General features: G+C 38.9%; 1 protein-coding gene and 1 long non-coding RNA gene across 2 annotated transcripts in view; one reads left to right on the forward strand and one right to left on the reverse strand.

Annotated features, from left to right (window-relative positions):
* ngfrb (nerve growth factor receptor b) overlaps positions 1 to 2,054 on the forward strand; it is a 34,272-nt gene extending 32,218 nt beyond the window's left edge. The window contains exon 6 of the mRNA XM_010780534.1: positions 523 to 2,054. Coding sequence (XP_010778836.1) covers positions 523 to 866 — 344 coding nt within the window. The 3' untranslated portion in view covers positions 867 to 2,054. The remainder of the gene's footprint in view (positions 1 to 522) is intronic.
* The window catches only part of LOC104953582 (uncharacterized), a 34,620-nt gene extending 16,018 nt beyond the window's left edge, over positions 1 to 18,602 (reverse strand). Inside the window, exon 1 of the long non-coding RNA XR_799242.1 lies at positions 18,322 to 18,602. This is a non-coding gene — a long non-coding RNA (uncharacterized lncRNA). The remainder of the gene's footprint in view (positions 1 to 18,321) is intronic.
* Positions 18,603 to 19,767: the final 1,165 nt, after the last annotated feature.

Consider the following 19,767-nt stretch of genomic DNA (forward strand, 5'->3'; position numbering starts at 1 on the left):
AAATACAGGGAGGGGTAATCACAAGACGAGAAACAGCTGGGCAGGGGAGGAGAAACACAAGGGCGACAGGTGAACACAATCAGACAATTAGACACACCAGGGAAACGAACGACAGGGGAAAAACACAGGGAGAAGGACCAGACAATATACAAGGAGGAAAACACCCATAACCAGACATACAAAACGTGACATAACACAATAATCGTAACAGGTCTTAAGCGATCTTTGCTGTTGACAGTTTGGACAAAGAAGCATATTTTACTTGGATTTTCTATAATGATGTATTAATGGAACTGGTCAGTCAGATCGGCTATTGCTGCTTATGTAGCTAGCAAGGGCTTTTTTTTTACCACTTGTATTCTACACTCAATCACTTTTTCCTTTTCATATAATTGCGACCAACTTGGGAATTTAAAATCAGGATGTAGAATTGTTTCAGTGCTCTAATAGTCAATCAGAGAGCATTTTGTAGGGATTTATTTTAAATAAAAGAAATTCAAACCTTGTTTGTTTCCTCTGCAGTTGTCAACATGGATGAAGAGCCGTGTTTGTTCCTTCCTCTCCACACCAGAGAGAAGGTGGAGAAGCTGCTATTCAGTGGCAGCGAAGGAGACGATTGCAACCACATGGAGGACAGCGACTGGTGCAACCTGGCGGGCCTCCTGGGGTACGAGGAGGAGCGGATTGCCACCTTCCAGCAGGAGGAGCATCCCGTCCGCGCGCTCCTGTCTGATTGGGCGAGCAAGGAGTGCGCCAGCCTCGACTCGCTGTGCACGGCGCTGCGCAAGATCAACCGTGAAGACATCGTCCAGAGTCTGGTGCTGAGTCCGAGTGCTACGAAGCCCACCGCCACTTCTGTCGTGTGATTCTAGATTTAAAGTGAGCAAACCTTAACCTTAGTATTGTTCCTTGGCAACCCTCACTCTAAATAATTCATGCTAGAACCGCTTCAAGCTATTCCCTCAAGAAGCCAGCAGTCAAACACCATAAGTCCTGAGGAATCATTTTCAAGTTTAATCGCAGGGAAACGCCAGAAATTAGACAAAACTGAATGAATACCAAAGTACCTTATCAAGCCCAACCCTTCACGATGTGCATATTATCAATACTTCCACATAATGTAAAGCCTATGTCAAAAGGAAACTGACTATAATCATTCCATTTTGGAGCATGTCTATCCACACATATTTCTTCATTATTTACAATCAAGATTAGCATTCTCTCACTTTTCCTTCGCAAAAAAGCAGCAACTAACTGAATTTAACATGGATTGCTGGATCTTTTATCCAAGATACAGATATCCCCTACATCTTTACTCTTAAATATTCATAATCTTTCCCTCACTGATAGCGTCATTAGCCAGTGTTGTATCTCTAAATGTTACCTTGTAAATCTATGCTACCAAAGAGGAGAAACACGCCTCCAGACAAGCAACATTATTTACATGCCATGTCAGACTTTTGCTTCCGGATGTGGATATCACAACTCTGAGGAAGGATGCTTTTCAAATGAAACTGTTCTCCTTCTGCAAAGATTTAAGACATTGAGCTGCGAGGAATTAATCTGGACTAAGTGGTTTCTGCAGACTCTTCTTTGTACCCGACAAGCGCTCTGAGAACTGAAGGCTGGACTTTGCCAACTAGGTGGTCTGGGGGGCAGGTCATTGAGCGAGGCAACATGAGACACTATTCTATGTGCTCAGGCCAATCTGCATAGCACAGGAGCTCCAACACAGACTCCTTCAGACTGAAAAGAAAATGAGCAACTATGTAACTGTATGTATAAAGGCAGACACGCACACATACTGTACGTATACACACACATAGACCTACAATATGTAACCATGCATGCACGATTCAAACACACTCAAAGGTCCCATAAACATTTACATTCTTCTCAGATCCTGCCATGTAATGTATGCAACACTCATGAGGGAAGCACGTATTGTTTAATGTTATTATTAATAACCAATATAAGGTGAATCGGTCTTAAAAATGTCTTAAAGGTCCCATGTCATGGCCATTTCTACTGATTATAATTCCATTGTTGAGGTCTACTAAAATAGATTTATATTGTGCAATTTTCCAAACTCACATTGGTTTCTCATACAGCATCTCTGTATAGTATGTGTATTCACTCTCTGTCCTAAATGGCTATGTTTGGAGCCCCTGCCCCCCCTCCCTATGAGCCCAGTGGCCGTCTGCGAGACAAAGCGAAACCATCCCGAACACACACACACACACCCGCAAGCCCGCCGGTCGCCACCCGTCTCAGGGAGGAGAAATCGGGCGGAGCTGCAGCTGAGAAAAGAATTGTGTGTGTGTGTGAGGAAGTCACGTTGATTGTCAACCTTTGGACACCCCGACGTTAACCGCTAACCGCTTTTTGTCCACGCACGTAACGTAACGGCTCCACGGGATTGATCCAATCGTTGCCAACTCACCCGGAGGGTCCGTTACGTCACTGGTTCGCCGGAAGAAGAAAATTGGAAAAACGAGAAACTCCAACGAGGCCTTCTGGCACATAGATAGGTTATTTTCGTGTTAGAGTTTACTCGCTACAGGGTGTACTTTGAGGGTTTGTGACTCTGCAGACTGTTTACATGCAGAAAAACCTTCATAACACACAAGGGGATGGGTAACAACTGGAAAAGCATGACATGGGACCTTTAAATCCATATCATTTGCAACATGTATGATAGATGCTACCTAACAGTAAACAGCATGCAGAAACAAGCAACTTATGTCAGCTGGTGAATAAGTTTCAAGAGAAACAATCAGGATTCAAAACAAAAAACCAGGGTTTTCTATATGTTTTGCTTAGTTTCTCAGGGTATCTAGAATGATTGTAGAACTGCATCAATATGACACCTATTATTGCACTCTCAACAGATACTGTGTTTATCCAAAGCACTGATTCTTGAGACTGACAATCTTTCAAACAGCTAAATTAGAGATGGAAACGATCCAGAGAAAAAAAAGAACAAGGGTGTTATAGCGGCACAAACTCCCTATGAGTTATGCCGCTGAGAGGCTAACATGTTCGCTTTGCTGTGACGCGTTCCATATAAGAGTCCGAAGTCATTCATAGTCCATAGTGTTTAATAAAACATAAACAAACGATGTACAACTCCCGACTTGACGGTTAACAGAAAGAGCGCCATTCACCCTCTTCCTTCATCATATCGTCCCAAACCGGCATCCAACAGGTGACCTAAATAACAATAAACCACACCCACGTGACCATAGCCGGAAGTGATAAACAATAAGGATCAAACGCGATGCAAACAGAAATGGAGATAATAATACAAATAATAAGTAATGGCAAAACAAGCATTTTGGCTCCTACAGGTGTCTTGTTTCTTTATTGTTTGGGACAATGACCTCTGGATAAAAGGCACGTCAGTGGAGACATACGTCAAAGGAAGTGGGATGATCCGACGGAGGGAAAGGGAAAGAGTTCTGGATTACTTAAATGTAAAGCTGAAACCCAGGGATCTGCATTTGTATAAATCAGCTTGTTTAAGTATAAGCATGTTGTGTTGATTTGGTTTGAATTTGTCAAATCTTACTGAGGACCCCGAGCACCTAGCATTTATTTTTTATTTTGAGGTAAAATATTTAAAGGAGCAGATAGCTTACTGTAATCTTACCTATATCACCGACTCCATCTGTTACTTTCAGGTACAGATTGTATATTGTTACTAACCACTAGCATACTAATCGTCATGCTGTCACATTAAATGAAGGTATTCTCACTCTACTCTCTATGGGTTGTTGTATTTTAATACCCATAATAACTGTAAATGGTATTATGATTCTCTTATTGTCCTATATTTTAGTAATTAAACGTGTCATTATGTATTTTTCGCATCACAAGTGCCTGGCAAAATATTTCAGGTGTCCGCTGATGTTGTACATTTGTTGTTTATAGCCGTTTTTGTAAGTATGATTTACTTCAGTTGTCGTTTTTTTAACTTGTAAATAATTTGTCTTTTTTCTAGTTTTTATTTTAGTTAAAGCCTGGAAGGCTGTACTGTACAATATCTATGTGAATGGGACGTTGTTACAATATCAATGCTGTCCTATAAGAAAGGTCAAGAAGGGCAACAGGAAGGTAGGTGAGCCTTTGCGAGGTACTTTTAAATATAATTATTCACTATCAGATGTGTGAAAGCAGTGTGTCATTAAGACTGGTCATGAATATGGAACACATAATATTAAAATGTCGCTATAGGACGAATCAGAACTTTAAAAGCTTTAATCGTCAATTTGGAAAAAAATACTGCCAGCAACCAAACTCAATACAACATTTTAATACTCTTGTGATTTGAGTGCAATGTAAAGAAAGTCCATCATTTTGCAGTTTGACATTTTGGAAAACATGCCATTTAGATTTCATTCTGAGAGTAACATGAAAAGAACAATACCACTACAGCCTTATCGATGTAAATTCAGACGGACACACAAAATTAAATATAATTCTGGCAGATAATCAGTAATGATCGGAAATTTGACAGACATATACTTTATTAGCCATTACTACAGAACCACCTTCCCACAAAGCCTTTTTTTTATTGTACAATAACTCAACACTGTCTTCAGAGATGTGAACTGTGACTGAAGATAAATCTTATTTTCCTTGGACAGTATTTGTTTTGTTTCAAAGATTTGAGAGATGTATTTAGTGACCAGACATTGAATTGTGTGTACAGATAAAACCAACTGAAGGTGACACAACATGATTTTGCACTTGAGAGTAACAAAGCAGTCCTGCTGCATGGGTTAAAGGGAAGATGCAGGGAACTAAAGACTGTTTGGAGGATAGTGTTTTTAAAAAGCCCTGGTAATGTAGCTCAAGAAGCAAGTCAGACAGTGCATCAGGATTGAATTGTACAATAATGAATGTTCCGTGTATACTAATACATATGTACTATACTTAATGTGAATTTGCAAAACTCCTACATCAGACAAGTTAAACCAATAATAAAGCTCTTGACTCCACTTATGCCCTGTGTTGATCTAACAATGCACACACTGTATTAAAGTGCATGCAGTTGCGTCTTCAGGAGCATAAACTCAATCTTAACACACACAACCATTAGATAAATAAATCATCTCTTTCTTTCTCTTCTTTTTTTACCCCCTGCCTCTTTAAACTAGCAAATGCAACTGCCCTCCATAATTAGCCAATTAGCTTCTTTTAGCCATAACAACTACAATGTTCACATTATTCTCCATCAACTAACTAGACTGCTTCTCTAAATAAACACATAACACTAAGCATAGTAATGTACCTCTCCTCATTGAGCTTAATCAGGCTAAACATGCTACCAACACAGCAACTATAGCTGAACTAGGTGGTGAGCCTGGATTATTCCTTAGCATTAAGTGAAGAGTCCATGTTAGCATTGTTAGCTAGCTCCTTTTGGCTTGAGCACCTACAAAAACTGTATGTGTGTCAGTTTCAATTTTTAAATCTTTAACTCTTCACATTTAAATCTTTAAACTACAAGAAACAGCTTTAAAATCAAAATGCTTGGGAAGTATTCCTGACTTAGCCTGCTGCTAACACTAACTCTTCATATTGATGTAGAGTAAATAATCCATGGTAACAAATAGTCTATAGTTAACCATGTACTGTAGCTGTACTGCAGCATGTTTCATCTTGATAAGGTAGGACAATATATAATATAAATTCACTAATAAATATAAATGTGTCATTATAAAAACAAAGTTACATTAAATTGGACCTATCATGCTATATTTGAATAATATAGTGTAGGATCATACCTATATAAGGCATATTTATACTTTTTATTTTTCAAAATACCAAACAGATCATGAATTTTAGCCATTCCTCATTTAGCTCAATTTAACACTGTCTTTGCATGGGCTGATTCTGTGAGAACAGCACCATCTACAGGCCTGGCATATGTACTACAGCGTCTCCAGCGCTTTCGAACGGCAATGTCCGTGGCTGTCTCCTCCTGATTGGTGGAGTTGGCCCAATAGCCGTAGCGCCACTTCTGTGACGTCATAGAAGTGTTCAAATCTGGATCAGTCTGTATCAGATCCGTTGCAGCCCCTTTTTAAGAGATTTGGGTATGGAGGAAAATAGAGAGGGTTGTGTTTTCGGACACTTGGTGAGTTCCCTGGAACACCGGGGACACAAGACGTACAAAAGTGCATTTTGCATGATAGGTCCCCTTTAAATAGGGTTTTCTATGAAAAAGAAAATAATATTTATATAATGCAGTAAACACAAGTTCAATTATCCTAGAAGGATGAAATTAAAGATTTCAAAATGATATGTTCTAATGATTTCATAAATGATATAGGCTACATGTTTTCGGTTCATATGTTACACTTTTTCTTGTGATTATTCATTTTGTAATAACTTATTCATATAAAGTAGGCTATTTAACACCTCCAGCGCTCCTTATAGGCCAATGCCCTGGATTCTTTTGTATATTGCCCTCAGGATTGAGAGGGTCTGTGCATTTTCCTCAAGAGCCACTAAAGTCCTTCTGACATGTAATCCAAGCCAACACGACAGACTGATTACTGGAAGCTTCAACAGTTGCTGCCTAAGGAGGGATTGAGGAAGAAGGGGGTCTGAAAAGGGGGCAGAGAAGCATGGACTATAGTTCCTCTTAAGTTTCAAAAAACTGACTGAACAAATTATGGCATTGCGTGTGGTCAAAATGGCAATGGCAACACAATCCTATAATAATAGAAACCAACAGCCTGTCGAGGCAATTAGACTTAGTGCTCACTCTGGTGAGTGATACGGCAAAGTAATGGCGCGTGAAATGACACATGCTGGGGCACTCGTTCCCACTGGTTTCATATGTTTATGTCACTTTTGGCTCGAGTCAGTGTTGGTTTTACAAGTAGGAAAACATTGTGATGGATTAGTGTATTTTATGGACGAAAGTACATTATTTTCCTGTTTCATTTATGCATGACACAAGAACAATTTAAGACTTTATTGATTACAAGAAGTCAATTGACATCTGAGAGCAAGACATGAATCAGTTTGATGATGCCAAGGGCCGAACTATAATATGAAAAGTTACAAAGCTGTATGCGTATTTTAGATTAGATTAGATTACTTTATTGTCATTACATAATGCAAGCACAGTGTAACGAAATTAGGAGGGTCTAACCAGAGTGCAAACAGTCAGTTATATACACATCTATCAGCAGTCTGTACAAAATAAATGATACAAATAAAGGTAAATAGAATGTATATATAAGAATAAATACACTGAATACAGTATATATACAGTGCATGTGCAAGGATGAATACTAAAATCATTATCATTTCATACCTGGGCAGACAGCTGTATTTGCTACATATTTGGTAATGTATATACTGATATTTAGAGTATGCAGCTTGGCAGGCCTTAGTAAAGTAGTACCTTGTTTTTTTATTTAAAAACTAACATTATATATTATATATATATATACATGTTGTTCTAGTTAAAAAACTATAAAATCAAAGCGAAATATGGCAGTTACTACAAACTACAGTACATACTATATGAATGTATAATAGAGGACAAAATAAATAAATGCATGCCACATATTCATGCCACTAAAAATAGTTCCAAAATGTCCTAAATTAAACTATAATGAGAAAGACAAACGTTGTGCTTCACTCTGCTCCCAATCCACTTAAACTTGATTTAAGTTGGTCACAATCTTTCCCCCGACTTCGTTCTTGCTCCTGATCTGTTTCTGCTTATTCAGATCAGAAATGGCATCAACAGGTTCTGACCCAGTATCAGTTTCTAAGTGAACCACGGTTGAAATGGAAAACACATTCCCCAGCTAACTGCTGCTAACCTCCAGTGAGTCGTTAGCGAGGAATGTTTGATGTGTGAAGGGAACCATGTGTGCAAGAGTGACATATGCTGGTGAAAGAGGATAGGCCACGTTGAGTTTGGGTGACCAGTTGAGTTTTGATTTCAACAGTGAGGAAAATATGTCATAACTGAATCTGCAGAGCCACACTTAAATGTTTTGTGTTAAAATAAACTTAACTTCATCTCAAACACTTCCTCACGCTTGTTTACAATATGCATTGATGAAAACCTCCTGAAGTACCTCTTAAGTGATTACTTCCACAAGTACTTCATACTGAAAAGATGGATCTCAAGGCTACTTCAATTATGCACCAAGGAATAACATTTAATGTCAAAGAGATTTAGCCACCGTTTACGTTAAACAGCTTTAATATTGAGAACGAATGAGAAAAGGATGAAAAGCTGAAAAATGTTATAAATGCAGAAAATGTGACCTTTAAAAACCCAGACACTTACAGTAATTCAGAAGTTAAGTTTTATTTTAAAATGTTAAATTCCAATGTATCTAAGCTCATCTTAGAAAAAAGGAGAAAATAATAAATATATAGAACAAAATATATTTTAAAAGCTCATTTACAGAAAGAAATGTCTGAACAAATAAACAGAAAAGGGTAGCGATCATAGAATACAATAATAGGGATATGAAAATAAGTAGGCGGTAATTTGTATGTAATATCCCTCCCTGCTGCACAGTTAACTCGGCTAATTTACAACATGTTATGGTCAGTTTTACAACTCAGTCCCAGTGTGGTCTCAGAATAACTTAGGGTTTATTTACTCTACAAATCACCTCTGGGATGAAGTGAGAACAAGGAAACAAGACTCCCTCAGGACTCAGCAGAAATGTGAAGATGTGAAACCTTTTCCATGAAAAGACCTTTCCACAGGTCCTGCACAAAATAACAGCACAGCACATATTCATCTCTCAAAGCTCAACCTCCACAACTCAGGATTAGACAAATAAAATAAATACTCCTTAAATGCTAAATAGTGTTTTTTGGTTTTAGGGCAAATAAAGAATACGATATTGAAATTGGAAATCTCTAAGCGGTTGACCAATTACAACAGAGCCAGCAAGCTAACCAATCAGAGCAGACTTGGCTCTGGTTTCAAACAGAGGGTGATTTGCGGTTTTTGCCAGAAACACTACAAGCGTTCGTATTAAACCAAAATGTACAGCATTGCCTATAAAAGCAGACAATTTGACACAAATAGTTTTGAAGATCTACTGTATTCTAAATTCAAACTGGATGTAAAAAAAAGCAAAATAGTAGGAAGCACCGTCTTAGCCTGTGCTGCAGATTCTAAAACTCCTTTTAAGTAATTACATACATGGTACTTTAAAATATTTAACCCCAGGTCTTCTAACCTCAACGTGTTTTTGTACCTCATACCTTACAAGTCAGCACAGTGTTCTTTGAAAAGGAAACATGAGACGAGGTCAAAGGTCGGGAGCATCTTCATCTTTCCGACCATCTCTCTGAGGATTTCAGTAGACGCTTATGATGATGTACGACTGACTGTAAGTCATTTGCAGGTCTGCAAATCGTTCCAGACGATAGCACACGTGTTGCCTTTTGTCTCGCAGGACTTTAACAGGAGAAAAAACACAAGGTGTAACCTTTGAAAGTAGCGAAATGGTGTTCACGGACAGGATGTTAGAGAAGAAGTGATTGATTTCCTCTAGGGTCAAAGGTTGGCGTCTGACAAGGCAATAAAGGTGAAAAAGCTTTTCTTTTATGAGACCTAAAGTTGAGGGTTGGTTTGATTTTTCTATCCTGTTTTGTAAACAACACATTGATCGTTAAACCATCTGGTTTTGAACTGACATCTACCCAATTCAGCAAAACAATAAGGGAACATTTTTGTTCAACGATATCACTAAGCTTATGGTGTTATGAATATGTGTTATTCTTTTTGTCAGGATATCTTTGCTTTTCGTAGTTTTCCATCTCAAATCCTAAGGGCTCATGTCCCCCTACAGGCTCTTCCCGGCAGACACAGCATAACATTTATTTGGTTATATGTTTCACTCTTGAAATACATAATGCTTGGCATGACCAATTGTCTGTTCATAACTTAAACTATTACATATTAAAATTAATGGACAAGATTGATCAAACAAAAACTTCAATTGGTAGATATTTGTTATTGCCCCATCCCTATTGGACAAATGGACTAGTAAATGAATCAACAACCTGTGATCTAGAAAATGTTAGACTACAGATACTGTATGAGATACATATTGAGGAATGATCATTCTGTCTGAATCCTATTTTTAACCTCAGATGATCAAAACAATGTAAAAGATACTCTCTACAACAAGAGGACATTTTCCTCAAACAAAGGCAATAATTATCGGATGGATTGTGTAGTTGGTTAACTGCGTGTTACTGTAAATCCATCGTGTACAGTTTCCTGTATGACACACTGAGATCCCGCTCAGGCTGTGTTTACACTTGGCTACTCAGAGGGGACCACGTAACCCATCGCTTTTACAAGCTGTCCATCTCTAAAAATGAAGTGATGTGGTTTCCCACTCTGTTCTATTATTCTGCCCTTCTTCCTCCTCTCCCACCTGCCGCTGCTTGCTGGAACAGAGAGTGAGCCTCTGCCTGCAACGCACACAATTAAGTGAAGAGTGATGAAATTATATCTCCGGCCTGGGCAAATGGAGGGATGAGAAGATAGAGAGGCAAAGTGGGAAGGAGGGAGAGTCCATTCTGCGTCCCTCTGGGGCCGAGGGAAATTCTATTAGGCCTTTAATAGAGCCATTGTTCACCTCCTTCCACATCAGCCTGTTACAATACAACTTCTCCTTCCAACCCTTAGAGAACTCTCTCTTATTTCTCCGTGGAAACCCTTCTCTTTCGATGAACTCTTTCCTTTACCTTGCACCTTATTTTCCTTCACTCAATTACAGCCTTCTTTCTTTATTACACCTGTGGAAATCAGACAGGAGACACTTACTGTAGCCTCGGGAAAATGCTATAAAAAGTTGTCAAATGTAATTCAAATACAGTAAACCATCGTTAACACATTCCTAACATCTCTGTTGGATGCAGAGTTATCAAATGTCTGCAGCCTTACAGCAGGTGATTAAAGCTTAACAGGAATGTGTTTTGAAAAGTCACAGCTTTTATTGTCCTCAATCATTCCACTTTCAGCAACGTTGAAGTGTTTAGTAAGATGTGACAAAATAAGGAACGTTTGACACAATTCAAACAGCGTCTTTCAGAAGCTTATAATTGGTAAAGCATTCCAGCCAGCGGCTTTGCGGCGTACAGGAAAGGATTTATTTGTTGGTCATGGGGGAAAATACCGTTAAAACATTGATTGCATTTTATGTAAAACCACATAATGTGCCCTGTTTCTATGTATGTGTCCCGTCTGCTAACCATGTGCCTGGCACACACACACACACACAACAGCTGTGCCATTAGAACATATTCAGACACTGTTAAACATGCATATTGTTGCGTTCACAACAGAGTTCATAAGAATGTCATCCTGTTATGAAAGAGAAAATCCATCTCGTCATCACAACAACAACAAGACGTCAACAACAGACAGATCCTATTGTTTAAAATGTTGTCTTATATCAGCACATATTCATGTCAGTGTTTTGTACATGCTTCCTCCCTCTGATTCCTTTGTTAGCCCAATCTGACAGGTGAGTCACTGAACCAACAGAGGCTTTATGTCATAACAGAGAGAAATATATCTACAGCCCGGCAACAATTGCACCGAGAAATCTTTACTAAGCCTGATCTGCACCTAGAGGTACGAAAACACTGCGTGAATGAAACTGATACTCATTTCAAATGCCTTTCAAAGAAGCTCTGAAACCTTGTAAGCACTTGAAAAGCTTTACATTTGAACATTGTTTATGTTCCAGGGATGTCAATAGACATGCCTATTATATAATAGAGGGGTGGTTTACAGCACATGATTAGAGTATTAGCAACTGTACACATTCATAATTATAAATATATGGGTCCAATTTATTCAAGTTTGAATAAACCCTTCCTTAAAACAGATTAATGGTGTTATCATAAAAGCAGCTTTGCAAAACAATACAATGAATATATTCCTTTGAATATCTGATGAAATATTTCTCTGACAAATATGTTTCTCATTTTAAGTATAATAATGCACCTGTGCCCTTATAATGGCCTCAGTTTGGCTGCTAAAGCCCCACAATACTTGACCATTTGCTAATTTGGCTAATGTTAGCAAACTTTAGGTTACTTTTAACTTACATTATTGAGTTATTCCTGGGGTTTTATGACTGTCTTCCACTTGTGCTATTGTCATGTGTTATTGGGCTTTGAACATCAGTTGCAGGACGATATAAATATGTGTAGTGAGACTATTTGTAAGTGTCATACATTCAGGCTTCTAGTTGATATACTGTAGCTGTTAACAGTTTGGGGCAACTCTATGGTGAAGATGGGAACAAGATGAAAAGTACCAGCCTTCTTTCTCAACCCTAACCTAGAAATAAAATGAGCACCTCTCCAAAAACTATTTATTTAAACTTGTTGCCACATATAATTCTGGACCCTGCTTCTACTGTAATTGCAAACATGCTAACCAACAGGATGATCTCTTCTGTGTGATTTGTAAGATCTGTTATCTGGACAGAGCTACAGGAAACTGTAACTCTGTCCCCATATTCTGTCTCATGAAATCTGATTAGCTTTCCGAATAGCCAAGGACAAGCATTGATGTTCTGCATCTCATAATACACTGGCTTGAGTTTCAATCCCAGCAACCAGTCTCTGTGGTGAAAGCAGGTATAGAGTGATGATCATGATGTCACAATGATATGGCCTCTAAATAAAGGACTAATGTAATGTTGCACTGTGGATGGGAGCAGATTATTGTACTCCAAAAGATAATACAGCTCTCTAGTATGACACGGACCTTTCCCACATCCATCCAGACATCCAAGAAAGAGCCTGTGGGTTTTGGTACTTCATCCGCATGTTTTTTTGGAGATACTGATACCTTGTTAAGCAAGAGTTTCTTCCAATAGCATCTTGTGAATAAAGAAACCATTGTGCTACAGACGACTCTTGTGGAAGTTCTAAAATAACCCATATGGTCTCTACACACTTATAGGCTAATAATGCTAAACGATACCTTTCTTTTCACTAAATGGACTTTAAACAGGCCTCTGAGGATCATACAATCATTCACCTATCAATAAAATGAAAACATGCTCATTGTTAGAAGGTCCTAACTATCACCTAACATAGTGGATAATCCCACAACTCTACAATTCTTGTTTCTTTCCATTGTTTTGTTGGTATGTTCATGGTCTGTGATGACAGACAAGAGGCCAACGTCAGTTTTAGTGCTGTGGCCTGAGGCAGGATGTGTCGCAGCTTGCCTGACTGTAATGTATGTAAACTGCATTTGGGATCTTGAGTGTCAAGAGTGGGAGGGCTGCCGTTAAGTATTTCAAAGAAAACCGCACTCAAACCCAAACATCTCACTTTATAAGCGTGGGTTAGCATGAATACAGAGAGACAAACGCACACCTTGTTATGTGAATGGTTTAGAAGTGATTCATCACTCAAAAATACAGGGAACAAAGGACTTTGAACGCCCCCGTGTATCCCAAGGGTTCTGGTGGTAGCCACTGTTTAAAGGGCTTTTCTCTCAATTTAATTCAGGAAGGCTCGGATTGCTGATGGCTTTTACCATTCAGCCAATAATAGAGCTTTGCAACTAATGCTGCTGGGGCCCATCTGTAGCACCTGTGGAGGGCTGGCCATACAGCCGTCACTCTGAAACGTCCCTTCAGGAAAAACACAGCTGTCAGAACTGTAGAAATAAGATCAGGGAACATTTTATGAGAGAGTTAAGCTCGCCCTTTGTTGTTAAAATGTCTTTTGACATGTTATGGTACACGAACTAAGCAACAAATATAGTCAAATTGACCCAGAGGCAAAGTTAGAGCCCCTTTACACTGTTAATTAAAGTTAGCAAGCATATTTGGTCATCAATTAAACATGTTCCAAGGTCAAATAGTATAACATCACAATCTATCAGAATTTGGACATGTCACTTTTATGTTACTGCCATTTTTCTCCACTTCCTGTGCAGTCCCAGGCTAGACTCACTGGACCTCACAGCCTCTGATACCAATCAATTGAACCCTTATCTCAAGATAAAGACTTATCCTGTATATGGTACTTTTTGGATTTTCAAAAAAACTGAAGGGCAATGGTTTTTTTGGTACAGATTCCATAATCTACACACCTAAAATAGCATCATTTTTATTCGGATGCTGATAGACAATCCCAAGACATCAAGAGACACTTGTTTACCCCCAGGGCATTCCCTCCTTTTCACTATGGGCCGTGACCTCTTGGGCTGAGTTTAACCAAGAGGGTCACGATGTCTGTCTGGCACACTAAACAACAGATAGTCTGGCATTCAGCCCTGCTCGTCTCAATCCCATTCTCCTCTTCCCATTCCTGATTTGTTCAGAGGGAGAGCCGAGTGTCAGGTTCGGCTACAGTATCGCCTATCAGGGATTGGAGTCAGATCAAAGTGGCACAGAGAAAAGAGTGAGATCCACACCCCGACTACTAACCGTACAAAGAAGGTAAGGAGCAAACCCCTTCCCCTGGGAGTTGTAATGGGAGCGGCTGATTACCCCTGTGTACCACAGCCATTTGGACCAACCTGGGGGGGCCACAGTGGAGGATAGCATGCAGCTAATGATGAGCCCTCACATAGCATGGGCCAATGCTCCCAAATCCTTTTGGGCATTATTCCAAATGAGCTATATATATATATATATCCACAATAACAGCAAATGCCTTTCAAATGATAGCATACATATTACTCCTGTGCTGGCCCATCAAAATATATATCGTCTTATTTGTAAAACTTGTTAATTGCTGCGGACTCTACACTCAACAAACTCACATTCACCCCATCTTTGTCTGTGTTTATCTGGTGTTATCCCATATGCTGCATCGTGACGAGCTATCTTCCTCTTCCACCCTAGAGAAAATTAAGTTAGGACCGATCCGCTGCCGAATTTATCTCAAATCCTCGGCGATGCAGATCTAATTTCAGCCTCTTAGTACCACAAACAGGAAGAAGAAGCCAGTCGATAAACAGCCCATGGTCACTGTTGGAGGGAGTGAGGTGGTGGGAGAGCTGGGGCGGAGGGGAGAGAATATGGTGACACAGTGGAAAAGGAAAGTAGGGTTGTCATTATCTCCTGTCCAGTCCATCACTCACTCTATCAACCTTTGGTCTTCCGATTCCTGGGATAAACTTAATTAGAGAATGTAGGCTAATCAGCTAAAAGCATTTTAAGTTAATTGAAAATACTTAGAAAACTGCATGCAATCTGGTCTGACAAAATGACTTGAAATATGGATGAGACATTCATTTTTCTCAGTAAACATGTGTACTTGCTCAAATATGTAGATTCTGCCAACATCATGTTAGGTCAGCTTAGCACAAACACTGGAAGGGGGGAGCACTGAGGCCTGATTTCTAAATGTGCTAAAGCTAAGAAATAAGAAGTTGCACAATGATCTTTACTGTAAAAAAAAAACATCAAGGATTCACTTGTTATCACATAAGCAAAGAAATGCCTTTCAAGACCAATCTTTAGCTGCTCAATGAAAACTGTATTGCAGGTCTGAGAAATAAAGGAAGCCGTTCAGATTTGGTAGCGAAACCAGATGGCATGAGGAAGCCCTCTGGTGAACCTCTGATCTAATATTTCAAATGGACGTCTGACGGTAACAGCATGGCAGTGACAATATAATTTATGATTATGGCATTTTTATTATAATGGATTCTTATGGATATAATTCATGTACAAGCATGACCACCCACAACGTAATAGGCATTCAACATATAGCAGGAAAAAGGGGCTGTAAGATATAATTCAATATTTGGTTTTATTACACTTTGAATGTGAAATAAGACAAATGATTAACTGCATATTTTGTGTTTGCTCTTGTGAGAGGTAATTCAAAGGACAATAAAGTTGTCATAGTAAATCCATGGAACACACAGCATGGGGGGAAAGTTACGGTCCATATATTTGCAAAGTGTTGATTTTTCACACATGGTTTGCTAAGCTAATTTCATGACTCTAAGGTTTGCAGCTACAGTTCCCTGACTGCCCAACCTTCTCAGGAGTATAGTATTCACCAGGGAAATCTAATTACTGCCCACAGAACAGTAGATGGCCGGAAAATGCTTTATCAAGAGGTGTCCGATCAAAACAAAAAGATTTGTAATCGACAACAAAAACAAACTACAGAGAGCTAGTCCTTTTCTTCAAGTATACATCTCTTATTTACTTGCAATTCAACGGTTTCAATTCATTCATTTAAAAGCAGTCTTATTCATGTATTCATCAATAGAAATGTGTTTGAAGGCCTCATAACCAGACCCTGAACATCTCTTTCACACACGCTTGTAACACACTGAAGTGAAGTTGGGATTTAGTGAGATTTTTTTTGGGAATGAAAATATAGTATATTTCAATGCTTTGTATGCCGCTTATTTTTACCTCAAAACAGAAGGAAGGCTGGAATCTGGCATAAATGGACTCAAGTTCAGACGTAGTTAAACAGTGAGCTCTACAGTGGTTAGAGGTGCTGACATGATAGGCAGTATGAGGGGAATAGGAAAGGTCAAAAGTCAGACGGGACCATTCCTGACCCCACCAACACACCACACGGGGGACCATATGAGTGAATCCAATTAGGCCCTTAGCATCTTGTAAAGGTCAACAAGCTTTTACTCATATTTCGCCATCCGTCACCTTCTTTCACCATTTTCCTTTTTATTCTGATTCTCTCCTTACCTTTCTCTAGAGGCTATACAATTCCCATGCATGTTTCTAAAAACATATCAGAAAAGGGATAAGTATTAACGACAATTTTATGAAGTTGGAAACTGCTTGGTCGACAATCATTGCCAAGAAATCAGAACAAAAGAAAGTCAAACTAAATATTGTATTCAACCTTGTATGACAGGCTTCGAGATATATCAGTAAAACAAACAAATTGAGAACGTTTTCTGCAGTTACTAGCTTTTTATTTTCACTTTAAGCCATATCATGTTGGTGCAGTTTATCCAGCAGCTCTCTACATCAAGGGGGATAAAGGGATTGTCTGACAGCAGTTAAAAAATTAAAGATAATGGGACTATGCCACATATGGACGTTGTTAAGTTTGAATTCTTGTTGGTAGGTTTGAAAAGCTTGGATAAAATCTGTGAAGCTTCAGGAACCGCATTTAGTTAATTAAATTAGATACAGGATATATTAGTGAAAGGAAGTGACAGAATACATCAGACTGAAAAGAAGATATGAGAGTAACTAGGGACAGATCAAAGTGCCACATACGTTTTAGGATTATAACTTTGATTTTTAAGTATGATAAAAGAGATTTCACAATTACTAATCAGGGTTAGCAACTATTTACAATTCTCTGCTACAGTGACTGTCTGCCATTTGGCTAGGTCCACCACTTTGTTCCAGACAGAGGTATATCAACAACATTGGCTTTAACGATCCTTTGACATTTCATTTATTGCCACCACAAGGTTCACCTTCTCTACTTTTGAGTAAAATGTCAAACTGTTATGGATTAATGCCATGACAATAGTACAAACATTTATTTTTCAGCTCAGGAAATTATGTCAAAAACTGAGGTGACAACTCAACTTCTAATTTTCAGCTATCATAGGGCACATTTTTACTTTGCCTAATCAATGTAAAACAGTTAAGTCCCAATGAGACTGAGCTGTACTTTGTGATTTGTGCTAAGTGTTAGCATGGTAACAGGCAATCCTAAAAGTGTAAACATGGTAGACAACAGGCCTGTTAGCAGGCTAAAATTAGCATTAAGCTCAAAGCTGTGGACACTGAGTTTGGTTTAAATGTGAAATGATGTTAATGTGAAATATATTTATACTCATACATTTGAAATAACATTAACTGTAAGAATGCTGCAGTATCTCAAAGCTGAACAAAATAGAGCACTCTGTTCTTGTAAATCAGTATTACCACCTGTGCCATGGCTTTCTTTCACTATAGGCTTCACTAAGCCACTTACTGTAAGGCAGTGGTTCTCAAAGTGGGGGGCGCGCCCCCCCAGGGGGGCGCAGAAGCATGACAGGGGGGGCGCGAGAGAGCAGGAGGAAAAATGGTTATTAAAAAATTTTAAAAAACATATTTTGAAAAATTATTGATTCGAAAATANGCTACCCCACAGCACCCCCAAAATAGAATCTCTGGCGCCGCCACTGAGCCTGATTATTTGTGTTGGGGGGGCCCGACTTTTTTTTTTCTCCAAAGGGGGGGCCTGACAGAAAAAGTTTGAGAACCACTGCTGTAAGGTTACATTTAAAACAGACGTGTTCACTTTAAAGGGATTAGTTTTACTCACGATTTTGATGACTTGTCAGGCTTGTGCGGCTGGCTTGATGTTGTGCGTCTTGTGTGGTTAATCAAAAATAAAATACTTTTGTTTCCACACAGCCAACAAAGGAAATACCCCTTTTCAGCCATAACAAAATCTAAACAAAGGGGTCTAAACTCTAATATATTGATAAGAATACTTAGATTGTCTTTATGTTAATGTTGATCACTTTAAAAATGTCAACTGTTGAAAACGGTGTCTTGTCTACGTCTTCCGAACATGTTGCCCATATTTGTAGTTCTTGAAAGGCTTGTCCCCCTGGGATGTGTAGTCTTTTATTGTTCTATTGACTACAGAGGTCGCCGGTGGCAATGTTTTTTTGACCTTTTTCATTAAATCAATCATTACTAAATACTTCACATCACATCTAAGATTGAACTCTTCGCTGTTGGCTGTTCACGGTGTTGACAAGTGGTTTTTGTACAGTAGGACCATTCTCCCCCACTTTCCCTGACAAAGCGTATTACATGTGTGGATAGATAATGAAACTACATCAACTGCAAATCTTGACTTTACTTGTACGTACTGTTGAATGTTTCTTTGATACCAACTTAAAAAACTTCTGAACTTCTTTCCCAAACTGCATGTACAACTTTGAAGTAGGCTAATTGTATTCCAATTGAATTGTCCTACAGTAACTTGTGTATACCTGTTAAGTAACAAACCAAACTTGCCATGTCATGGAGCTCAGGATATACTTCAAAGCCTTGGCATGACATTAGATTTGTCACAAGTTTTTCACTCAATAGAGGATGCCTGCTAAATAATGGCTTGGAGAAATCAGTATATCAGTATTTCCTGTGACAAGTCTCCGTTTCTTTCTCGGATTCTTGTTCACATTGAATCTGGAAGCCTGCAAATGCCACATAAACCTAGGGATTAACCTCCCTGTCACAGGAGCTAAACTATTACATGAGAAAACCAAAAGTGATCAAACAATGATTCCAAAATAAAGACGGTGTCGGCCCTCTAGCACAATTGTGAACACATGTTTTGAATACAGAAGTAGACCATGAATAATAAGATTACACACTTACATTATTTTTCTATTAAACCACAAGATGAGAAACATGATCTGTAAAGTAATCTCGACATAATTTACATGAATTGACAGTAATGGACTGGACACCCTCTGTTCTGGGCCATGTGGTGTTGGACATATTGCCCCTCTTTGAAGTCCTAAATGTACTTTACAGCCATACCAAATGACAAATTGCATGTTGTGGGTCTGTGGCAAGTGTTATTATGTCTACTGTAAGTCTTATCCCATACTATTGAGGACACGTTGACTGACAATGATGAATTTCACCCTCAAAGAGACGACACGGAGGATATCGTCTGTGTCGGCCTTCACACCCGGCTCTACAAAGGATGTTCTGCACAAAAGAGAGAAACCCGACCTCCTAAATCACC

The sequence above is a fragment of the Notothenia coriiceps genome, unplaced genomic scaffold (assembly GCF_000735185.1).
Source record: "Notothenia coriiceps isolate Sejong01 unplaced genomic scaffold, NC01 NC01_scaffold00022018, whole genome shotgun sequence".
Classification (NCBI taxonomy): Eukaryota; Metazoa; Chordata; class Actinopteri; order Perciformes; family Nototheniidae; genus Notothenia; species Notothenia coriiceps.